Genomic DNA, 19996 nt, shown 5'->3' with positions numbered 1-19996 from the left:
CAAAGCCCAGAGTGGTATCTTTGTATCTGAGTGCTTCCTGTTTTCATTGCGAGGCCGACCCTTGTCTTTACAGGGGTGAATCAGGGCTAGCAGGGGGTGAGAGGGAAGGAAGGCCAGGGGCACCACAAGGCTAATTGTAAATTTTAGAGTTTGCTTTTGCCAAACAAGAGGGCATCACCTTTAGCATAAATACAAAAAAAACCCCTCTCTCTATGCTACTTTCTGCCTCACTTTTTCATCTCTTGTATCTCTCCTCTCGCTATGTGTCCTTCTGTGTCACTCCTCCTTCCCCTCCTGAATTCTATGCTCTGTGCTTTTGAAGTGCAGTAGTACTTTTTACCCCTAACAGAGAAGTTTACCTTTCTGATAACATAATCTCCCTGTAGTATTGAAAAGCTTATACCAACAGTCTGGGATTTCCCTTCCCCTAATGTGGCTGGAAAACATCCAGAAACTCACGAGGAGGGAGGGGCGGTATTAGAGAGAGCGAGAGGGAGAAAAAAGTGGGAGGGAGGATACAAGGAGGGAGTGGAGAGACAGTCTGACCCTCTTCTGCCAGCCAACGCCAGCTGATCTGTCCAGCCATTTGCCAATTACATATGGGGCATTTAAGGTTGCCAACTCACGTGCTGTCTAGTGCTGTCTAAACGAGCTCAGGGTTATCGACGTCAGCTGGAATCGTTGTGCACTTTGAGATCTTTACTGTATCAAAAATGGAATTTGCCCTTATCTGCATTTACTTTTTATTAGTGATCCAACTTTTCCGACTCTCCCAAGTGTAAATATTGTGATATTTTTTTGTTTTTTCTGAGGCGGGATTTCTGTTATTTTTGCACCAATTGGATGCTGACACATTTATTGGCGCAACACTGTTGGTCACAAATATCAGGTTTGTTTCAATATGTGACCAAAACCATCTTGTGATTATTCCCAAGAGAGTATGAGGTCAGCATAAACCAAAGAAGAGTGGGAGGGCAGAGGGAGAGGGCAATTTTGTTATACTGAATCCAAAAGCCAACATTTGTTTCTATTGGCCTTGTGTTGTTTTTTATGTGTGAGGGAGGGGGGGTCCTGTCCTTTTGAGCTTTTCAGAAGACGTGACAATGGCTGGATGTTGAGAACATATGTAGAGAGACCCCTGCGGCTCATGGAAGAGGAGCTACCACGCTGGCCCCGCCGTTTGAGAAAATACAAGGCCGCTCCTTTCACTCCTCACCCCTCAGTTAATGAATGCGTGAATGGCAGAATGCCGCTATTGGCCATTCAGGGGCCAAAGTCCCTAAGAATTCACCCTTGCACAAATGCATCCAGCAATGGCAAATACATTTGCTTAACAAATTAAAAGAAAAAAGAATAGCTAATGGGTGTGTGTGAGTGTGTGTATATATGTGTGTGTGTGTGTGTGTGAGTGTGTGTGTGTGAGCGAGAGAGTTTATGGGTGGGAGAACTGGATGGTGAGAAGAGAAGGGGGATAATTCAATTAGTCCTCTTCCTCAGTAGAGAAATGAAGGCAGGTTAAAAGGGAGGGATTATTATTTGTACAAGGCTGGCCAGGGTTTTACACAAAAGAAACAAATAAAGATTGGAGAGAACATCTACAGGCAGAGAATGTGATAAAGAAGAGAGGAAAAGAGAAAAAGAAGGTCTTGAAAGCTCTCCTCTGTCTGAATTAACCAGTTCTCTGAAAAAAAAACCCTGCCTGTGCCCAACACTGAGCTTTCCTCCCTCCTTTCTTTTCCAGTCTTTCAATTCAATTTTAAAACAATTCTAAAGAAAATTGCTGGAAACTCGTCCAAAAGCTCTGTATGCGTCATTCTGTCTTTCTCTCCACATCTTTCTCAATCTGTGCAAGGCTTTTACCAGGACAGATGCCAAATAATGAGGAAATTTCAGCCTCACATAAGGTGCATTTATGTATATGAATATACAGTAGATCCCACTTTAGAAAAATATTTAGTTTTTTGTTTGCTCCCTTCATACACAAATGAGGTATTCTAATCCGAGCTCGAGGGAGGGAAAAAAAACTCAAGTGGTAAAAGAATTTCTCTCAAATAGTTAAATAATGTGGCCTCCTTCTTCCCTCTCTACCTCTGAATGAAGCCTGGTCTGTATGGTTTGGTTTGAGGTCTCCAGTCAGGGAACGGCAGAGCTGTGAACAGCTGTGAAGTCATTTTGATAATGATGAGAATAATAAGCATGCAGACTGGCGTGGTGGAGCCGCTAAGGCCTGTGAGGCTCAGGGCTTTGCTGTTGCAGCTTCACTGCTCCTGAATAGATAAAAGTGATTAAAGCACTCCTGATTATCCCTGACCAATATGTAATGGATTTACAGCCCTTTCAATTAGGCAGTATTTGCTGGCCACTCATTACTTGGGCTTTTGGTTAGGTAATCAGGGTCCAAGGGCTTTGGGCAGGGAGTGGGTGCTGTTTGGGAAGGGAGGGGGGGCAGCAGGCGACATCACTTAGAATCTTGTAAATGTGTGAATCATCTGTAAGTCGAAGCTAAAATAAGTCTCTTCTTCTTTCTTTCTGTCTTATTTTACTTGTCCCCCCCCCCCTTGCTTTGTCCCCCATCTCTGGGACACTGAGCCATGTGTGCAGAGAGCGGCTTATGTGTCCTGGTGTGGCTTGCCTCCTCCTGAAATCTGACCTGTGTTGCAAAATCAATATAGCACAATGTTCTGATAATGTCCTAACATTAGCAAGGGTGCGGGGACAGACGTTCCCCTCCTCCTCGACACAAACAGACAGAAAAACAGGCTCTCGTATCCTGAAAACAACTGAGCAATGAAAGAATAATGTACTATTGTACTAAGAATGTGGTCAAAGCCAAAGTTATGTCATATGTTCAGAAAATGCAAGTGAAGTGATGCAATCGACATAAGGAGAGCTGTGTTGCATCTTGCTCCATATGTCTAATCTGTATTTTTTTTGCAATGAAAGATAATTTGTAAATGTAGGATGTGCAACTTATGTTCTTTATGAGCATAACCATAATTCTGGAGTGTTACAGCAAAAATGTGATCATCTCTATTCCATCTTTACAAAGACCCTGATTTCAAGTGATGCTGGTGCTTACACCGAACCAAAAACTCTTTAATAATGCTCTTGTCAGATTTCACAGTATTGTAAACTTTTGCAGAATGTTGTCTTTTTCTTTATACTTCGGTTTTATATGCAGTGGAAGTTGTAGTGTGCAGTCACACTTTAGTTGCATATAAATATGTCTGGAATCATACAAGGTGGCTAAATTAAAAGTGACTACATGAAGGTGACATAACTGTGCCAAATGTTGTGTAATCAGGTCAATGAGCTTTACAAACCTTTGCACTCACAATCATTCTCCAATAACTATCCCAAGACATCCCACTTCAGGTCAAATGAACAGCGCATCTCATATAGGAGTAAATGTCACAGACTGTTTGGCCATCTCCCTGTGACTCAGTGTGCTGAGCAGAGTAAACAGTCCAAACTGATTAGATTGACCTGGTCACTGTGTCCTTCTGACAGGTGGCTGACAGGTGAGCGTCACAGCACTGCCGTCACTCACACCCTCACTCCATCAGTGACGACTCTGTGACAGGTGTGTGCATGATTCCCTGTGCAAGCTTTTCTAAATCTGTGTGTGTGTGTTTTTTTTGCTACCTGTCCTGACTTCACATATAATAATTGTGCTTACCGTGAGATGCTGGAACAACCACGCCCTCATGATGTTCGTGGCCACCTTGGGGAAAATGCCACGCTTTTTCTGCCTCTTCTTATCCTTGTCTGGATCGTCGTCATCTCCTGTGCCAGGCGATGCAACGCTGTTGTCTAAGCCATCTCCTGGACGGAAACCAAACCCGGGGTTAAATAACATCACAAACCGCAACTCTCGAGTCAAAATACAGTACAGATTTGTGATCTCAGAAAGAAGAAACAGGCTAAGCAGAGTTTAAGGCTTATGAAAGATGGATAAATGGACAAATACCACTGATACTTAAGGCGGAATTCTGAGACCTAGAGACTCGCCGGCGCAAAGCCAGTGTTGTGAAGTAAAGATATGGAGGTAGAGGGATTTAGATGGCCTTAGACGAAGGCCTGTACAGGGAGTGAGGGGTTTATACAGAGGCCTAGCAGAGTTGTTTTATACCCCAGAGCACGGAAGAGGGGAATGAGGGTTAATGACTCTTATGTTATGGTTGGACGCTGAAACACTAGGTTCCTCATTCCAGTTAAGGAGGAGGAGGGATAAAATAGAGCAACATGACAAAAAAGAAGGACAAGGAGCCTTCAAGTACAGCAGAGGCTTGGACTCGTGTCATTAATTCAATTAAATTTGCATGCTTGACATAATGTAGAGTGTTTTTTTCACCCTTTGAAAAGAGCCAAAGGGGACAAGGATCTAGGCGTATACAGTATACCACGCAGATATTTCAGTATCCGTGTTGCTAGCACGCACACATGCACACATCCATGATAACATACAAACTACAGTTGATAATAATTCAGGACATCCAGTTGAGAGGCAGGCGTATTGAAGTAGGGATGTGATTTGGGGTGGTTCATTGTTGCACTTCGATGCACATAATGGACTTGTCTACCTCCTCCACCCCACCCCAACCCCCGACTCTCTTAGTTCTCCCACTCCCTTCCCCTCGCACACAACAACCCCTCCCCATTCCGCAAGATTAGCATGACAGGCCAGCGGCGGCTTCGTCTGCATTAATGTCCGTCAATGTTTAATTTCAAGAGGAAAACATGCACATACCCAAGTGCAATTTCTCCTTTAAAATCAAACTTTCCATCTTTGTCCCTTGCCTTTTTCTTGTTCCTCTTCCCTAGCATTAATTGTGCATTAGCAAAAATGATTTACTTTTAACAGTCATAGTTATTTTTTCTTGCCCCCGGGCACAAATGCCTTGAAAGCCTTCCTTGAGGGCATCTAAATTATGTATCTGAAAAACTCCTCTACTAAGGCAGAGAAGGACCCTGACGTTCTCAAAATCCAGACTCACATGTCCTCCTGTTTTTGGGGAGACATCAATCACAACCACCTATACAAGCCTTAATCTCGCATAAATATTTGAACTAATAACATTAAAAAGGGTGAAAGGAAAAGGATCCGACTGGTGGCGTAATCAAATGCAAAATAAATGAAGAATACAAGGACAGCAGGGGCCCTCACTACTAACTACTTTCCCCACTTTCTCTTTCTCTTTATCCCCCTTGTTTTTTCCCCGTCCCTTTTCTTTTCTGTCTTTCTTTGCTGTCTGTGCCGTGTTTTCCTTCCACATCATTAGTGCAGGGCCACACGAAAGAGGAAAACAGAGGAGTGCCGACTTTGCACTCCCCATATGAAGAAGCATCAGCCTCTCTGAAGGACATATGGGAATGGGGACACAGACTCGGGGTGTTGTAATTTTAGAATGGGCATTCATTAGTTGCAAATGCCGTAAATCCCAGGCTAAGTACGAATCCTTGTTCAGGAAAGCCTAAAACAATAAACTTTGGTCTGGCCATAGCCCTACCCTGACTGCAAGGGGCTTCCTGAGAAATGTGACCCAGACGGAAGTCAAGTCGAACTCCCCCAGTTAGCTTCCCAACTTCAATAACAACACAACTGGCGAGCTGTGAATTTCAACCACCCTCCCCTTGTTTCTGTGCTTTTGAGCTCCACTGAATAATGTTGATACACAGTTTGGCTGTTTGTTTGTGTGCCGCTAGGTTTTGTGTTGATTTTCGAGCTACTTTCCAAATCCCTCTCCTGCTGTGAGCAGTCAGGCTCATCCAATGGAACCACACAGTGGCCAAAAGGCTGGCAGATTAATTTTATTGACGTTTCCATTTTCACTGCAATGCGATAGCTTCCCCCCCTGGCCAGGGCCAGAGCGACCCATGCGTATTTACAGACTGACCTGTCACTTCGTTACCCAGCATGCTCACTGCCTCCTGCCCAAGCCCGCAAGGGTGAAACTAGACTCCAAGGCTATCAGCTCCTCTCTCGCTCTCTCTTTCTCTTGCATGCACATGGATACTGTCATATATGTGCAGACCAGGAATATGGAATCCAAACATTTGAGTGTGCGCACAATAATAAGTGTTTTTGAGCAAAACTATATGTAGAAATAGGCGTTATTTAAATGCAAATGGAAGAAAAACTGAAATAACTAAGTGTGAAGAAGGTGAAAGAACCAAAGAAAGCAAGAAGAGGAAGAACAAGAAGCGGGAAGAAGAAAAGAAGGAGTAGAAAAAGAATAAAGACGACCCAACTTGCACAACCTCATTACATCTAAAGGAGAGCTGGTGCTTTGCATCCACCCCCACTTCTTTCTTATGAGCAAGAAAAGGAATGCTGCAGGGCAAATTGTCCCAAACGCTAATGGCTTCTGACTGTTCCCTGGCAACTCTGCCATTCTAACCTGTGTGGATGTGCACTCTGAAAAAAAAATGGGCAAAGAAAAAAAAGTGCAGGGTAGAGCAGGGGGAAGCGTCCCATCATCTGGCCATGTGACACAGATGGGGGTTGGCTATTAGGAGGCAGCCGAAAGGCCTAGGGGAGCCGAGGTGCTGGAGTGTAGCCCCAGGCACTTTTGGAAAAGCAGCGCCCTTGGAGACGGAAAAAAGACAGCCCCTCCACTCCCTCCTCTCCCCACTCTCTTTCTGTCTTCCCTCACTCTTTCCTTCTCCTCTTCTCTATCAATATCTTGACTTAAAGTGCTTGCAATAAAAGTTTGCATGCATTTTTATATGCATGCAAATGGAGAAGGTGTAATCAGGCAAGATGGAAGACAATGACCAGACACAACGAGGGTGACAGAGTGAATGAATATACTAGCAAACAAACAAGTCCAAGAGCACATTACGCTCACATACATTCCATCTCTCATCACCAGTGGGTGGTTATTAAAAATGCATTCAGATATATCTCCCTGTGAGTAAATTGGTCTCAGGGCTGAGCTCATTAACGGGTTGGGAAAGGACTGTAAACACACTGCAACTCTGCTTATCTAATGTTGGCACATTCAGGGTCGCTTCAGGATTTCTTGCACAAAGAATTGCTTTAGAGTCCTCTGCTGAGAGTAGGGGGAACTTCAGGAGGGCCCTAATGACTGAAGAGAACAGGCTTCATGTCTAGGATACACTGTGTACCTCAGGGAGACACTAAGGTCTCGTCAGCACTGTGAATATTATGGATATGACCGCGAGTAATACATATTGAAGAATATGTTCTCTACTATTCCAATATATCCATGCATTAATTAATAATGACTTGTCAATAGCTGGATGAAATATTTAGACAGGGTAAGTTATCAAACAACATTCCAGACTTATTGGTATCTATAGTATTTATATGCCAACTAGGAGATCTCTTGACTAGCTTTAGATGTTGTGTATTATTCTACTGGCTGTGCAGTGATTTTGAAATGGGAGGCCCCGGCATTTGTTTCAGGGTAATGAAGCAGGAGTGTAGAGGCAGTGGCTTATGGAAGCTGTGGTTAAAGTGACTAATTACAACAGACCCTCGCTACCACCCCCCCGCCCCCTGTCAGCCCAAACCAGTCAGGCATGCTCACCCAAGCTCACCCACATGAGGAAAGGAGAAAAACTCATAAGGAGAGTTGGACCAGTGTTACTTTCATTAGCGTGAAGGAGAATTCAGGTGTACATGAGGCTGCTATTAGCTAGAAGCAGCCATAGCTGCCCCTGGACACATTTGTTAAGGAGGCTTTAGAAGGTAAACGTAAGGAGTAAACGTAAACAGAGGATAGAAGGTAAGAGGCTGTGTCGAAGGAGCTCCTTTGGCCTTTGCTACCTTTGCACACCATAGTGGTGCTCCAGTCCTCATTCCAACACCCTCCCATTACACCACCTCTAGCCCTGCAGGCTTGGCCACAGAGAATGAAGAGAAAAGAAGAGGGGGATTTAGAGCCTCCCTTTTCCCCCTTTTTCTCCTCAACTTTTCAGCCAACATAAGCGGCGTTTAGCACATTCAGTCCCCCAAATAGCAGCGAATCAGAGAAGCAGTGGGGGCTCCTCTTTTGTCCGTCTGGTTACCCCTTTTATTTACTCTGGATTTATGAAGGGGTCTCTGGGACCACATGCTCTTGACGCAAACACAAGCTCTCTCACACACATACACAAACACATAGGCTCCATTCGCACTAGTAGAATGGTGCCCAACTGGGGATTACAGGCCCACTGACTATAACCGCATGCTAACAATATGCTTCACACTCACAAAATATACAACACAGACAAGTGCTAATGAGTATAACATAATACCTTTAATGATAAAACACACACTCAAGCATCCAATATCTAGTAGTCAGTAACACATCTGTGTATTTGTTGGTGTTACCACACACCATATGGTTTAGTGTGCTAATTTAGATCCATACAGTAGATGAGGGCTTTTAAACTGGAACTGTTTTAGTGTGGCTGCACCACTGCAGCCAGTGTTTTACGCTGATTATTTCCTGATCTGTGCTTAAACAAGCAGCAGCCCCTTGCACTGGACCATAAAACAACAGCTTAGTAAACAGCAAGCATGCTGACAAATTGGTAGCGCTCAGGCCAGAGTCATTAACAGCCCTAAAACCTGTCAGAGCAATTACAACAAACTCCCTCTGTTAGCAAGTCTCCCTGCCAAACTCAGATGTCACTACCCACCTCCTCTTTACCACCCCTCTTACTGCTGGGACACCGGATAAAAGGTGATCATCCAACAGCTATGGCACCCCAACAGCCATGACACCCCAGAGAAATAGGGACAAACCTCCTTTGCAAACACAGCTGTAGCTGCATCCTGGGTGCTACAACTGAGTGGTTTCTTTTGCATGAGAAGTAATGTGTAGTTGTCTTCCCCCAAAAAACACATCATTAAGTGTTCCCTTAAATGAAGTGGAATAAGAGCTTCTAATTAGATGGGTTTTTCTATGTGTGGTGAAGTGAAGCAGTCAGGCAGCAAGAAAGGCAGGAGGGGAAGTAATGGGGGGGGTAGTTGCTCAACAACTCCTGTACCTCCTCTCCTCCCTCCCTTCTCCGCCCCTTCTCTAAGCCCCCTAACCCTGCCATCAGGCAGATATCTCTCTGTCATCCCTGGAATGCCGGAGATAACTATCGTCTCTCCACCGATACAAGGCCTCTCTACTCTCACAGGCCCAGTGTTGACCGCACTGTGCACATCCCTACCATAGAGGGTGATCTGAAGTGGAAGGATAGCACAGAGAAAAGGGAGGGGAGGGGTGAGAGTGGAGGGTTAGAGGTAAAACTTGTTTTTAACGGTCAGTTAGGCTATTTTACCTATTAACCTAAAATGTGGGCTGGAGCAACACCAGCCTCCACTTTCAGCTTCTCCCCTTGAGCCAGAGGAGGGTAGTTTATCCACAAGCGAAAGAAAGGGTGGCAGGGCATGTGGTTTAGAAGTATGTAAATCTCTTCGTGAGATCATCACTGCCAGCATCCTACAGCTTAAGACTATGTCCAAAGTGTGCACATCAGCATATAACATAGACTGAACTGGAAACCCAATTAGCAGGAAAAACAAGTTATGATACATTTTTGCAGAACTGTGTTTAATGGCTGTGTTTGTGAACCAAAAACATGCTTCATCTGAACATTTATATATTGTTCATCATTTTTAAATGTCTCAACTGTTTGATGCTGTCCTCTAAAGTAGATGTGGAGGACAGAATCCATGTAATTCCCTGACTTTGTCACCAGAGACTATGGTTTACATCCATCAGTTTTTACATATTTTGCTCAGAATAAGAGTTAAGCTCAGGGTGAATGTTAAATATTATTGTGCTGAAATGTAGAATGGCAAAAGTTTTATTATGGTGTCTGGCTTACATTATTCATTGAGGGCTACATAATGATTCCTGGAATGGAATCTTTATTTTAATACTTTTTTCCGTATACATTTTTTACACAGATGTTGAGTATTCAGAAGTGAATGTATTCCAGTTGAGATAAGAGCCTTTAAGACTTTATCTCTGGACAAAAAAGGTCCAGAGAAAAAAGATGGAATAAAGATGTATAGAAGAAAGGAGGCAGGCTGTTGCAGATGTCAGGATCCAATTTGCATGAATGGCAAAGGGCTAAATTGCAGGGGATGGGGGTACCCTTCACCCCCCCTTACACCACTCTTTTTTTGGGAGAACTAAAAGGGAGTTTTGATGCCCATGACTGCCCTTCACACAGCAGACAAGGATCAGTGGCTAATGAAGGGCTATGGGTCTCCACCACACATTTCACACTCTGTGCCTCCCTGACAACCCCACCCTGTCCCCCATGTACTAAAACACAGCAGAAGAAACTGCTACCATTCTTTCAGATTTCCAAAATCATAGGTAACCGTAAGTTATCTCTAGATTCATTTAAAAAAAAAGCAAGAAACATTACACCCCAGCCACTGTCAAACGAGACTTTGTACTTCCTTGTACAACTGACTAAAATTCACATACATCCAAACTATTCCCTCCCTGTAGGTATTTTCACCATAAAAAAAAGGCCTGCATAACTAGAGTAGCATACCTAAATCCTCGCCTTGGATGCTTCATTAAATATTAAAGTATAGGTATTTCCCAAACGTAAGTGCAGCTATGTTGAATAGAAACAAGCAGGATCATTAGTTAAACAAGCTGCTTCCACTTTTTATTCCCACAAAATGAATATGCTGTTCAACTACTGAATGATAATGTGCTACAAGTAAGAACAAAGAGATACAGAGAATGCATTTGCAACGTATGGATGTATAAGTTAGCAGAGAAAGGGCTAGAAAGTTTTATAATCAAAGCTGTCTTCCTAAACCAAAGCGCAGCTGTATGAAGGTTTCTGGCTTTAAAATATTTTCATGATTCAGAACAGCTTACATTGTTTACAGTAATTTATGATAACAGCCTCAACAGTGATTCTCTACCCTCAATTACAACTTAAAACCAAACAAACAAACTCACTGTTTTATGTTAAGACATAAGGATTTGGATTTATTACAAACATCTTTGCCACACCTGATGGACAGTGGCATCAAAGTGGGGTTTAGCAGAGATTGGGGGCTTCTACATAGGAGCTGGGGGTTGGTGGAGTAAATGGATTAAAAGGTTTATAAATCAACAAGTCAACCATCAGATTGTAGCCTCTGCTCAGCAGCCCTCTCATCAGCCAAATGCCATGAAGTTTTTTTTCTCTCTCTCTTCGGTCTCTCCTTTTTTTTCACACAAATGTCCTGCAGGCAGGGAACAAAGCGAGCAGAACTGATTACTGCGCTGTTGCCCCGCTCTGCCAGTCTAAACTCTGTTTGGCTTCCTAATGAGCTCACTAAAAACCCAATTCATCACCCATAACCCCTTCTCAACCTGCCTTGAAATCCCCCATTATGGGCAGTCAAGGACAGTCCGTTTACAGGCTTTGGGCTCGGGTCAAGGGCAGCAAGAGGAGGATGGTAGTGGTCGTGGCAACATTGCAGGCTTGCCAAGGTTATTTCAACAAGAGGCAGCCTGGATTTACCTCCAGTGATCATCCTTTTTTATCCTATGTGCAACTATTTGCACCTATTTATTTTTATTCTTTGAGCCTGATTGGTTGTTTTTCATAACCGATACCAATACGCCCCATCTTCTATGCCCCCCTCTTTAGCAACACTTGTGGTGTCCCAGCCAGAGCAGAGGAATGTCCGGCTTGATGACTGCAGCAGCGGGAATGTCCCATTCCAGTCAGCTTTCGCACCAGAGATTTCAACTTTAATACTGCTTCGTCGCATCCCCGCAAAGACAGGAATTTGGTGGGAAGGGAATGTGGAGAAACAGGGGGTTGGAGAGTGGAGTACAGTCGATCTAGTAAGGATGGAGCAAGGGGAAAGTAAATGGATGTTAGAATAAAAAGAAAAAGAAGGGAAGGAAAAAATGTTAAGGAGGAGGTAAAGAACAAGAAGTGGATGTTGCTTGGAGGGGGGGGGGGGGGGGGGGGGGGTCAGGCATGGTGAGGAGGAGGAGGACAGCGGAGGGGTTGGGGTAAACTCCCACAGTTCCTCATTACATGGAGTTGAAATGATCCTCCTGACACCTGAGCTGTAACCAAGAGATTACAGAATTGATGAATCCTTGGTTTAAAATGCAGCTGTTTTATTCTGCTTTAGTAATTAATTCTTTTTCCGATAGTGTATTGATTAAGCGTAGCCCCTGATAAAGTTCAAACTGAGAGAGATCCCTCCAGGGCTTTGGCTTGGCCTGCTCTGAAGAGTCAATGAAAACTTGCTCCCTCCACCTGCATCTCTCTCTGTCAGCGCAGTTTACCCTCATAAATTAGTCAGATCTACGAGTAGCGAGGAGCTTGTTGTGGTTGTTACATGCTTTTTCTGGTTATTTCTTAAAATATTACACCAACACAAATGTTGATACCCCTATGGACAAGTCCATGTTACACAAAAACATTAGTTTGAGGAGGTTTTTTTCTGGCACAGAGACATATCTGCTCATAGAATAGAGCTCTTTCACCTAGCATCTGATTTTATCGCTTCATTCGCCTTCATTCCTTGCTCTTTTTCTCACCCCAACAGCGAGTCACGGCATACAGAACAAGAGCACATCCTCTCACAAAACTACTCTTTCATTTTTTTATCGGTACGTTTTTCCATACAGCTACGAGAGAGAGTCTGATCAACAGAGGGTAGAGCGAGTCTCTCCTGGGAGCCAACTAGCAGAGAAATCAGATACAGCTTTACAAGAGAGTCAGCCGCTCATGTCTTGTCAAGACCCCTCACCTACCAGCTCCTTTACAAGTCAATAACCAGGGCCCAGTGTCCTCCTCTGGGCCCTGGCACACATTCACTTCTTTCTATAGGAAGCTGGCTCGGACTCCAAGGAACGCTCTTTAACACTCCACTATTTGGCGTGATATTATGGAAATAATATATTTCTGGCATAAATGCATAATAACACATATTGCCACAGTCCAACCTGTCACAGTCCATTCAGCCCCAAAAGTCAGGTCCAGAGACATTTCTGTAATACATAGTGACAAATAATTGGTGACCCCCATGAAGACAGAAAAGACAGTTAAAAGCCTTTTTCAATATTAAGAACTAATGAAATAGTGAATGAATTATGAAGGGAGAGGAGAAAAATATAATTATACGGTGGAAGTAGTGCTTAATACATTCACCAGAGACTATTTCCCTCCGTTAATGGGACCCCAGCATGCAGAGAGAGAGAGTTTTGATGAGGCTCGTATTGACTGTCCACTGCGCTCCTTAAGGTAAATTCAGCAGGTCATTTCATTAAGGTCCAATTCCATGGCACTAATTTTGATTTTAGGAGCTTGACAGCTGTTGGCAGTGGAAATTGCTATGGCAGGAACAGTGGGAGAAGAGCCTATTACTGCTGTGAAAAATACAAATTGTAAAGCCTTGGTTTAAATGATTGCCTCTCTGCTTTACTGCCACGCCAAAATCTGTATTTTATCACATTTCTGGACCTTTTAATTATCTGCATGAAATAGGAATCTATATATAGATACATGGTATCTGATGATATCATAGATACATCCTCAATAACAATAGTTTCACAAAGGTAGAATTTTTATGTTAAAGGACTTCTACTGTAGATTGCATTACAACATACAATCATTTCATGCCACTCAAATGTTTGGTTATTCTTGTGGTAACACTTTACATTAAGGCATATTTTCAATTAACTATCATACATATTAGGAACATACGATCTCCTCAGTGCATTAAGTCATTAACTGACAGCTTTCCCAAAATAACTAACTGCTTATTTACAGTAAGAAACGTAATTACTGTACAAGAATTACAATCTCAAATCAGATTGTATTTGTTTTCCCCTTTTTTGCAGTTTGTTTGGCTTTCACTTGGGTTGACAACAAGTGGACTGTGATTGCTTAGAAGAGGTGGTGTAGATACAAACTTGTCATCTGACCGTGACCTGACCCAATTATAGGTGAACTCCATTAAATTTACCAGCTCCTACTAGCAAGAGATGGACAGCGTATCTTCTATACTCATGTGAGACCAACTATTTACTGTCAGTAATGAGTCATTTTAAAATTATTGAAGGCAAAGTAGTAAGGGACTAAGTAACTGCAGAATATTTTGAAGTGTTTTTAATGACTAATAAAGGCAATATGCTACTAATATGCTAATAAGCAGCTAGTTAATTGTAAATATCAAGGGTTACCATGGGTTTCCTTGTATGTTCCTTTGTTATCCCCTAAATATGACATTCCTATTCCACTGGCATATAACATGCTAGCTGTATGTCTGGCCATGTGATAGACCTGACTCACAATGTGAGCTCTTAATCGCCTCGCCTCACAAGTTAATATTCAGCATTAAAGTTCTAGAAGAAAGGGGGGAAAAAAAGCTCTTCCTCTGATGCTATTAATTAGCAGGGTGCTCTATAGCTCTCAGCTTTTTGAAGCTCTCCATCTCCTTTTGTTTCACCCTCTTTTTTCTTTTTTTTTTTTTTGTACGGCCTTCGTTATTGACTTTTCAATTTTCCCCTCACATCCACCCACTGCACTATCGGTAGCACCAGTGCTTCTGCGGCGGTGCCCAGCCCAACAACAATACCCCCAAGCCCACTCTCCGAGACGCTGGCTGGGGAGCCCTGAGAGCTGGGCCAGCCCTACAGCTCCCACCAGCCCACCACTCACTCCCCACGAGACCAAAATCAAAGAGAGAGGCCCTTAAAATATAACCATGGGTATAATGAGGGTGCTCCAAAGAACAATAAGCATATACACCACTGGAGAATGGAGAGCAGGAGTACAAAAGAAAGAAAGAGAAAACTATAGGAATGCTGGCCTGAAAGTGTTCTCGAGAAGTGAACAGAGATGAGAAAGAAAATGATACTGTGCTTAGGGAGAGAGGGCAAAGGGCCACAGCCAGTGGTGATGGTAGCCGGGGCCACGCATCTATCCGACCACGTATCTGAACCCAAAACAACAAGGGGGTCTGCCGCATGCCTCTGGAGCCGAAGGGAGCCAAAGGGAGCACGACTAATTTCTGCACAACAATGGGCCTGGATAGGCGCCCACACAATGGCAGGTGCTTTGAATAGCAGCAGGGCCCTTGCAGCGGGGATCTTCTCCTCTCTCACTCCAAGGGCTCAGGCTCTGGCTTGTGTAACCTTTCATTTTCAACCGGGCTTCCTTTTGACTCATAAAGGATGAAAATGATCTCATGGGGGGCCAAAGGAGTACGAGACAGCCAGGCCTAAAAGGCATGTTGCAGACCAAGTCCATTTGTGTTTTTGCACTTTTTACTTGTGTATGTTCCTTCTTTTTTTTTTTTTTTTTTGCTCTCTGTCCTTTTATTTTCCAGTATTGCTTCACGCTTAACCCCTTCTTGTCTCTTGAATATTCTCCCTCAACATATCAGCTGTACTTTGTCCACTCTTCTTGTGCTTGACTACTTCTCACCACACTGTTTTTTTTCCCATCGACTGTTTATCTGTTGTTATTTTCTGGAGAGGTCGTTTTTGTTGTGCTGCTGCTGCTGCTGCTGCTGGGCTGTCCTGTAGGCCATGATGCAGTAGTAAAGGCAGTTTTCCCCCCACCTTAAGAGCATTCTTTCCGGGGTCACAAGGTCAGGCTTCACAGATGTCTCCTGCAGACACTCAGTTGTCTAAGGACTGCATCCTTGGGAGTAAGCATTCGTACAAAACAATGCAGCTTTCCCCCCCTCCCTCAGTTTGAAAAATGTTAAATCTTTTTTGTCTTTCCTTTTTTTGTCTCACTCTTTTTCTACCTTTATGTTTCATTGTTTTATTTTTGAATGAAGCAAAAGAATGAGTACAATTTTTCCAAGGTGGAGTTTCTTTTTGTGTATAGATAATGAAAGCAAGCACTGGTTATCACCAGATAGTGCTGTTTTCTGGCTGCTTTCATTCTTTTAAACACTCCCCGTCTCCCTAAGTTTCCTCCAATTGTTCTAATGGGGCCTTAGTCATCCTTGCCTGATGGCGGAGGGAAAGATGCTTTTAAAGGTCTTTTTCTTCTCTCAGTATGTGTTGCCAGGAGAGAAAAAATGAAAACATGTAGTAACTGTCCTGAAATTCACACTGAGAGACAAGTACAAGAAACCCTTGTGTAAGCAGGGCAGAAGCCAAACAAAGAGCAACCCTAAATGAACTGAAAGACAATATTTGAAGTAGAACATCTCTGTGCAGCCTCAATCTCAACAAAAATGGCAGAGGAGAGAATTCCTCAGCCGAACTGCTTTCATTAAAGGGAAATCAGCTTCTGCTTTTTTTTTTTTTTAGGGGGCGGAGCGTGACACTGGTAAGAGAAGAGATTGCAGCATTTAGCATGCAAGTTCTGCCTCAGAACATGGAAAGGGGTGTAATTGGAACAACATTTTAAAAATCCAGGCACTGAGCTATCCGTGTATATCTGGGCGCTTTTCATCTCGCCTTCCCTTGTTCCTTATTCTCTTCGTTCGTTTGATATGGTGTTCTTGCTTCCCCCTCCAAACATCTCCTCTGTATTCTGCAAATTGATAACCCTCTAAATGAATTATGGTAAATGCATAATGAAGGTTTTCTCAGCTTCAGCCCCGCAGCCAGCCAGGATGGAGCATCTCGTTTGGCATGTTTGATTCGTTTTGTTGCGCATTTAGCCCCAGTGTTCCTTAAGAGTGTTCACTGCTTGGGGCATGTAAATAAGAAATTATCCTTGCTGACTAACATGGCTAATACCTCCTCTGGGGTAATCAAAAATTATTAGACGCATGCTTCCAATAAACATTAGGGCTCATGGCACTAACCACTGTCAAATCGCTCACCTCCGCCTGCGCCCCAATAGCCATAAAATGAGTGAACAAAAGTGATCAGGTGTGGAAAAAGCACTCTGGCTACGTGGAAAGTGAGAGACCGCAAGACTGCTATTATGCCTAAAAAAGCACCCCTTGGCTTTAAGAGTCATTAAAGCATGTACTAGAGTGGGAATCAGACTAGAAAATGAGCTTATCTTGCATAATGCCCTCAAAAGCTTTGCATAAACGTGAAAGATGTGCGCGTGAAAATCAGCAGCAGAGAGGAAGAACTCGGATTGTAACACACTTCCTTTATCATCCTCCCACTCTTTTGGATAGCGGCAGCATGGTTAAAGTACTACCTGTAGGGTATAGCTGCTCTGCTCAGTTCCAAACATGCTTCAGTGTGTAAACCTTCGTTTACACAAGAGCAAACCACACATCAACTGAACAAGCTATAACTGGCCTTGCAAAAGCCACTCTAGTCTAAACCGCGTGCTGTCCTTTGGGTGGGACTTTTTCCTGTGATGTGGGGTTCGGACATTAGGGGGAGGAGAATTGGGAGGGTGGGGGTGGTGGAAGAGATTAAAGAGCCAAGGGAGACTGGAGAAAGGAAAGAAAGTAAAAGGCCACAAGGCCCATTGGTCAAACACAAAGAGGGAGCGAAGGGAAGGACATTTGAAGTCAGGGTTAAACTCCAAATAAGCACACCTTAAATGGGACTGTGTAAGCTGGCGGTGAGGGTTTTCGGAGTTTCCCTGCAGGTGTGCCTTTGACAGACTTGGCCTCCATAACCTCTCTCTGATCTAAAATGGGGCCCAGGGTTTGGACACAGAAGAAACCGGTGGCATCTTGCTGCCTCTGCCTCACATTCTCTGTCCATTACATTCACACACGCATGCTTACACTCTCTGTAAACACACACAAACACACTGCCAGACAAGGGAAAACAAATCTGGTGAGGACTAGAGCAATTGGATTATCACCTCTTAAGGGTGACTTCTTGGCTGACCCCCTTCAGGCTAGCCTTGCTGAAACAAGACTGAAAATTTCCTGGGAAAACACTCTGCCTTAAAAGAACCAAAGCATTGTCGTTCTTACGAAAATACAGCAGCAGCAGCATTAATGGACATGGAATTGCCCTTTGGGGCAGGTGCTCAAATCCCTTTTAGCCATATTACATCAGACCCCTGTGCACTCCACTCATCACCACCACATGCTCAGGAGTAATCAGCAATGGAACATGGGTGTGTAAACTCACCATATAATGAACCCATACAATGCACTCTGTTTTTGGTCCAAGCCTTGAGGTAAAAGACAGAAAAAAGTCACTCCCCTCCTTTGACTGGAGCTCAGTCATGAGTACTTCCCTGCAACACTGTTTCCTTTCTGCTTTTTAATTATGCTCAGCTCACTCCCAGATAAGCTGGTCTTCATCTTCAGCTCAGAGAAAGACAGAAACAGAAGAAAAGAAAGACAAAAAAAAAAAAAAAGTTCTCCCCCTAGCTTTCCCTTAATGGCGCAAAAACAGGCATTCTCCTCAGCAGCTGTCAGAATAATCTCAGTAATTTTTTCCCTATGTTCTCCAAACATTAGTTAGCACATTAGTCTGACCCAGTTAATGCCCCTTTCCTGCTGTGTAGGACCCAGTTCCTGCACGGCCAACTTAGACCGGGGCTGGGCTGGGACGGGTCGTGCCGGGGGCCTGTTCATGATTATGGACCAGAGGGACCAGGCCTCCACCAGAGCTGAGGGAGAATATGAGGAAAAGTGGGAAAGAGAAGAAAACTTAAGCTTTAGCGGATGAAACCAGTGCTGTGAAGGTTACTCTGAAGTGGAATAGATGATTTGCTAAAAATGTAACTACCTCAACAACTTCATCTAAGTCACGTAGCTTATTATTTTTATTTTCTTTTAAATTAATTTTCAACCAAAACTATCCCAGATCTCTTAGGGTTGACTTCATTAAAATCGTTTTTTGGTCATTAACAGTAACAGGTTGGAATTCCCCTTATATTGAAGCTACATTTTCTCCACAACACTAAACAGAAAGGCACAGAGTAGTAGCGATGTTATGGGTGAGTACAGAAGTACCAGCCTTCATCCTTTTACAGTCCCTGTTTCTTTTGCTGTTTTCATGTACCCCCGCCACCCCCCCACCCTTCTCTCATGATCTATAGAGTCTAAGAACGTAACACAGGGTCAGAAGAAAGACAGAGAGATAGAAAAAAAAAAGAGAGAGAGAGAGAGAGCGGAAGGGAGGAAGGAAGGAGGGAGCTGAGGGAGCTGATCATTCTCTTTAATCACATTTTGGATGAGGGCCAGGTAGTCTGCAGTGCTGAGAGCGAGACAGAGAGGGGTGAGTGAGGAGAGGGGTGTGAGGGAGACGGTAAGAGAGGGAGGGGCCGGGAGAAAGATGGAGGAATAAATGGAAGGAGAGAGAGCAGGAGGAGGAGGAGGAAGGGACTTAAGGAGAAAGGGAGAGAGGAGATGAGCCTGAGAGCAGAGCCCCTTGAAACAGCTTGAAGTGCAGCAGTGCTTCAGAGTGTGTGTACATATGTCCACACTGACTACATCTGTGTGTGTGTGTGTGTGTGTGTGTGTGTGTGTGTGTGTGTGTGTGTGTGTGTGTGTATGAGAGTGACAGCCATTCCCGTAAATGCCCACGAATGCTGAATCCAGCAAGAATCTGGTGTTAGAGCAGAGGCAGGGAGAGATCCATTTTAAAACTATGTGCATTAACTATACTTTTCCCCATAGATTAAGCACTCGGCATGAATAATTTAACCTCTCTTATGCTAATGGGATCATGAAAGTATCCCCTCCGTACCGTGTTTTCTCCCCCTCCGCTGCAAACTCCTCTCAGCTTTCAACAATGGCCCTGCCCCTTCCCAACAAACCATCAGACAGACACTGTTTTCACAACAGACACCTGACTAACATCAGCCTGACAAGTAGTGACAAGGTTAAAATTATTGCATGCGGTAGCTAATTGAGAAACACTGTATCGCATTGTTATCATTAAACAGGTAGCCCGTATCTTTAGTTTGATTTGTGCTGGAGTTTTCCTCAGTTTGCTTTCACGGAATCCGGTTGCTGGAATAAAATGTTGCCATTGTATGTTTTTGCAACTGATGGGTGTATACAGTACGTAATCTCAATGTAATTTGCCACTTTAACCCTTTATAGGGCACTGATAGAAATACTCTGAAATCCAATATTTCAACCTTAGTGTGTTAT

General features: G+C 43.7%; 1 protein-coding gene across 5 annotated transcripts in view; it reads right to left on the bottom strand.

Moving 5' to 3' along the window:
* meis2a (Meis homeobox 2a) overlaps nt 1-19996 on the bottom strand; it is a 90089-nt gene that overhangs the window by 46144 nt on the left and 23949 nt on the right. For 4 of the 5 annotated variants that reach the window (XM_030126584.1, XM_030126587.1, XM_030126585.1 and 1 more), the window contains one exon: nt 3680-3825. In XM_030126584.1, the coding sequence (XP_029982444.1) occupies nt 3680-3825 (146 nt within the window). The remainder of the gene's footprint in view (nt 1-3679; nt 3826-19996) is intronic. The other variant, XM_030126586.1, reaches the window with a different exon arrangement.

The sequence above is a fragment of the Sphaeramia orbicularis genome, chromosome 22, assembly GCF_902148855.1.
Source record: "Sphaeramia orbicularis chromosome 22, fSphaOr1.1, whole genome shotgun sequence".
NCBI classification, from domain to species: Eukaryota; Metazoa; Chordata; class Actinopteri; order Kurtiformes; family Apogonidae; genus Sphaeramia; species Sphaeramia orbicularis.
The sequence above is the reverse complement of the archived record's forward strand: the minus strand, read 5'-3'. Positions and strand labels throughout refer to the sequence as shown.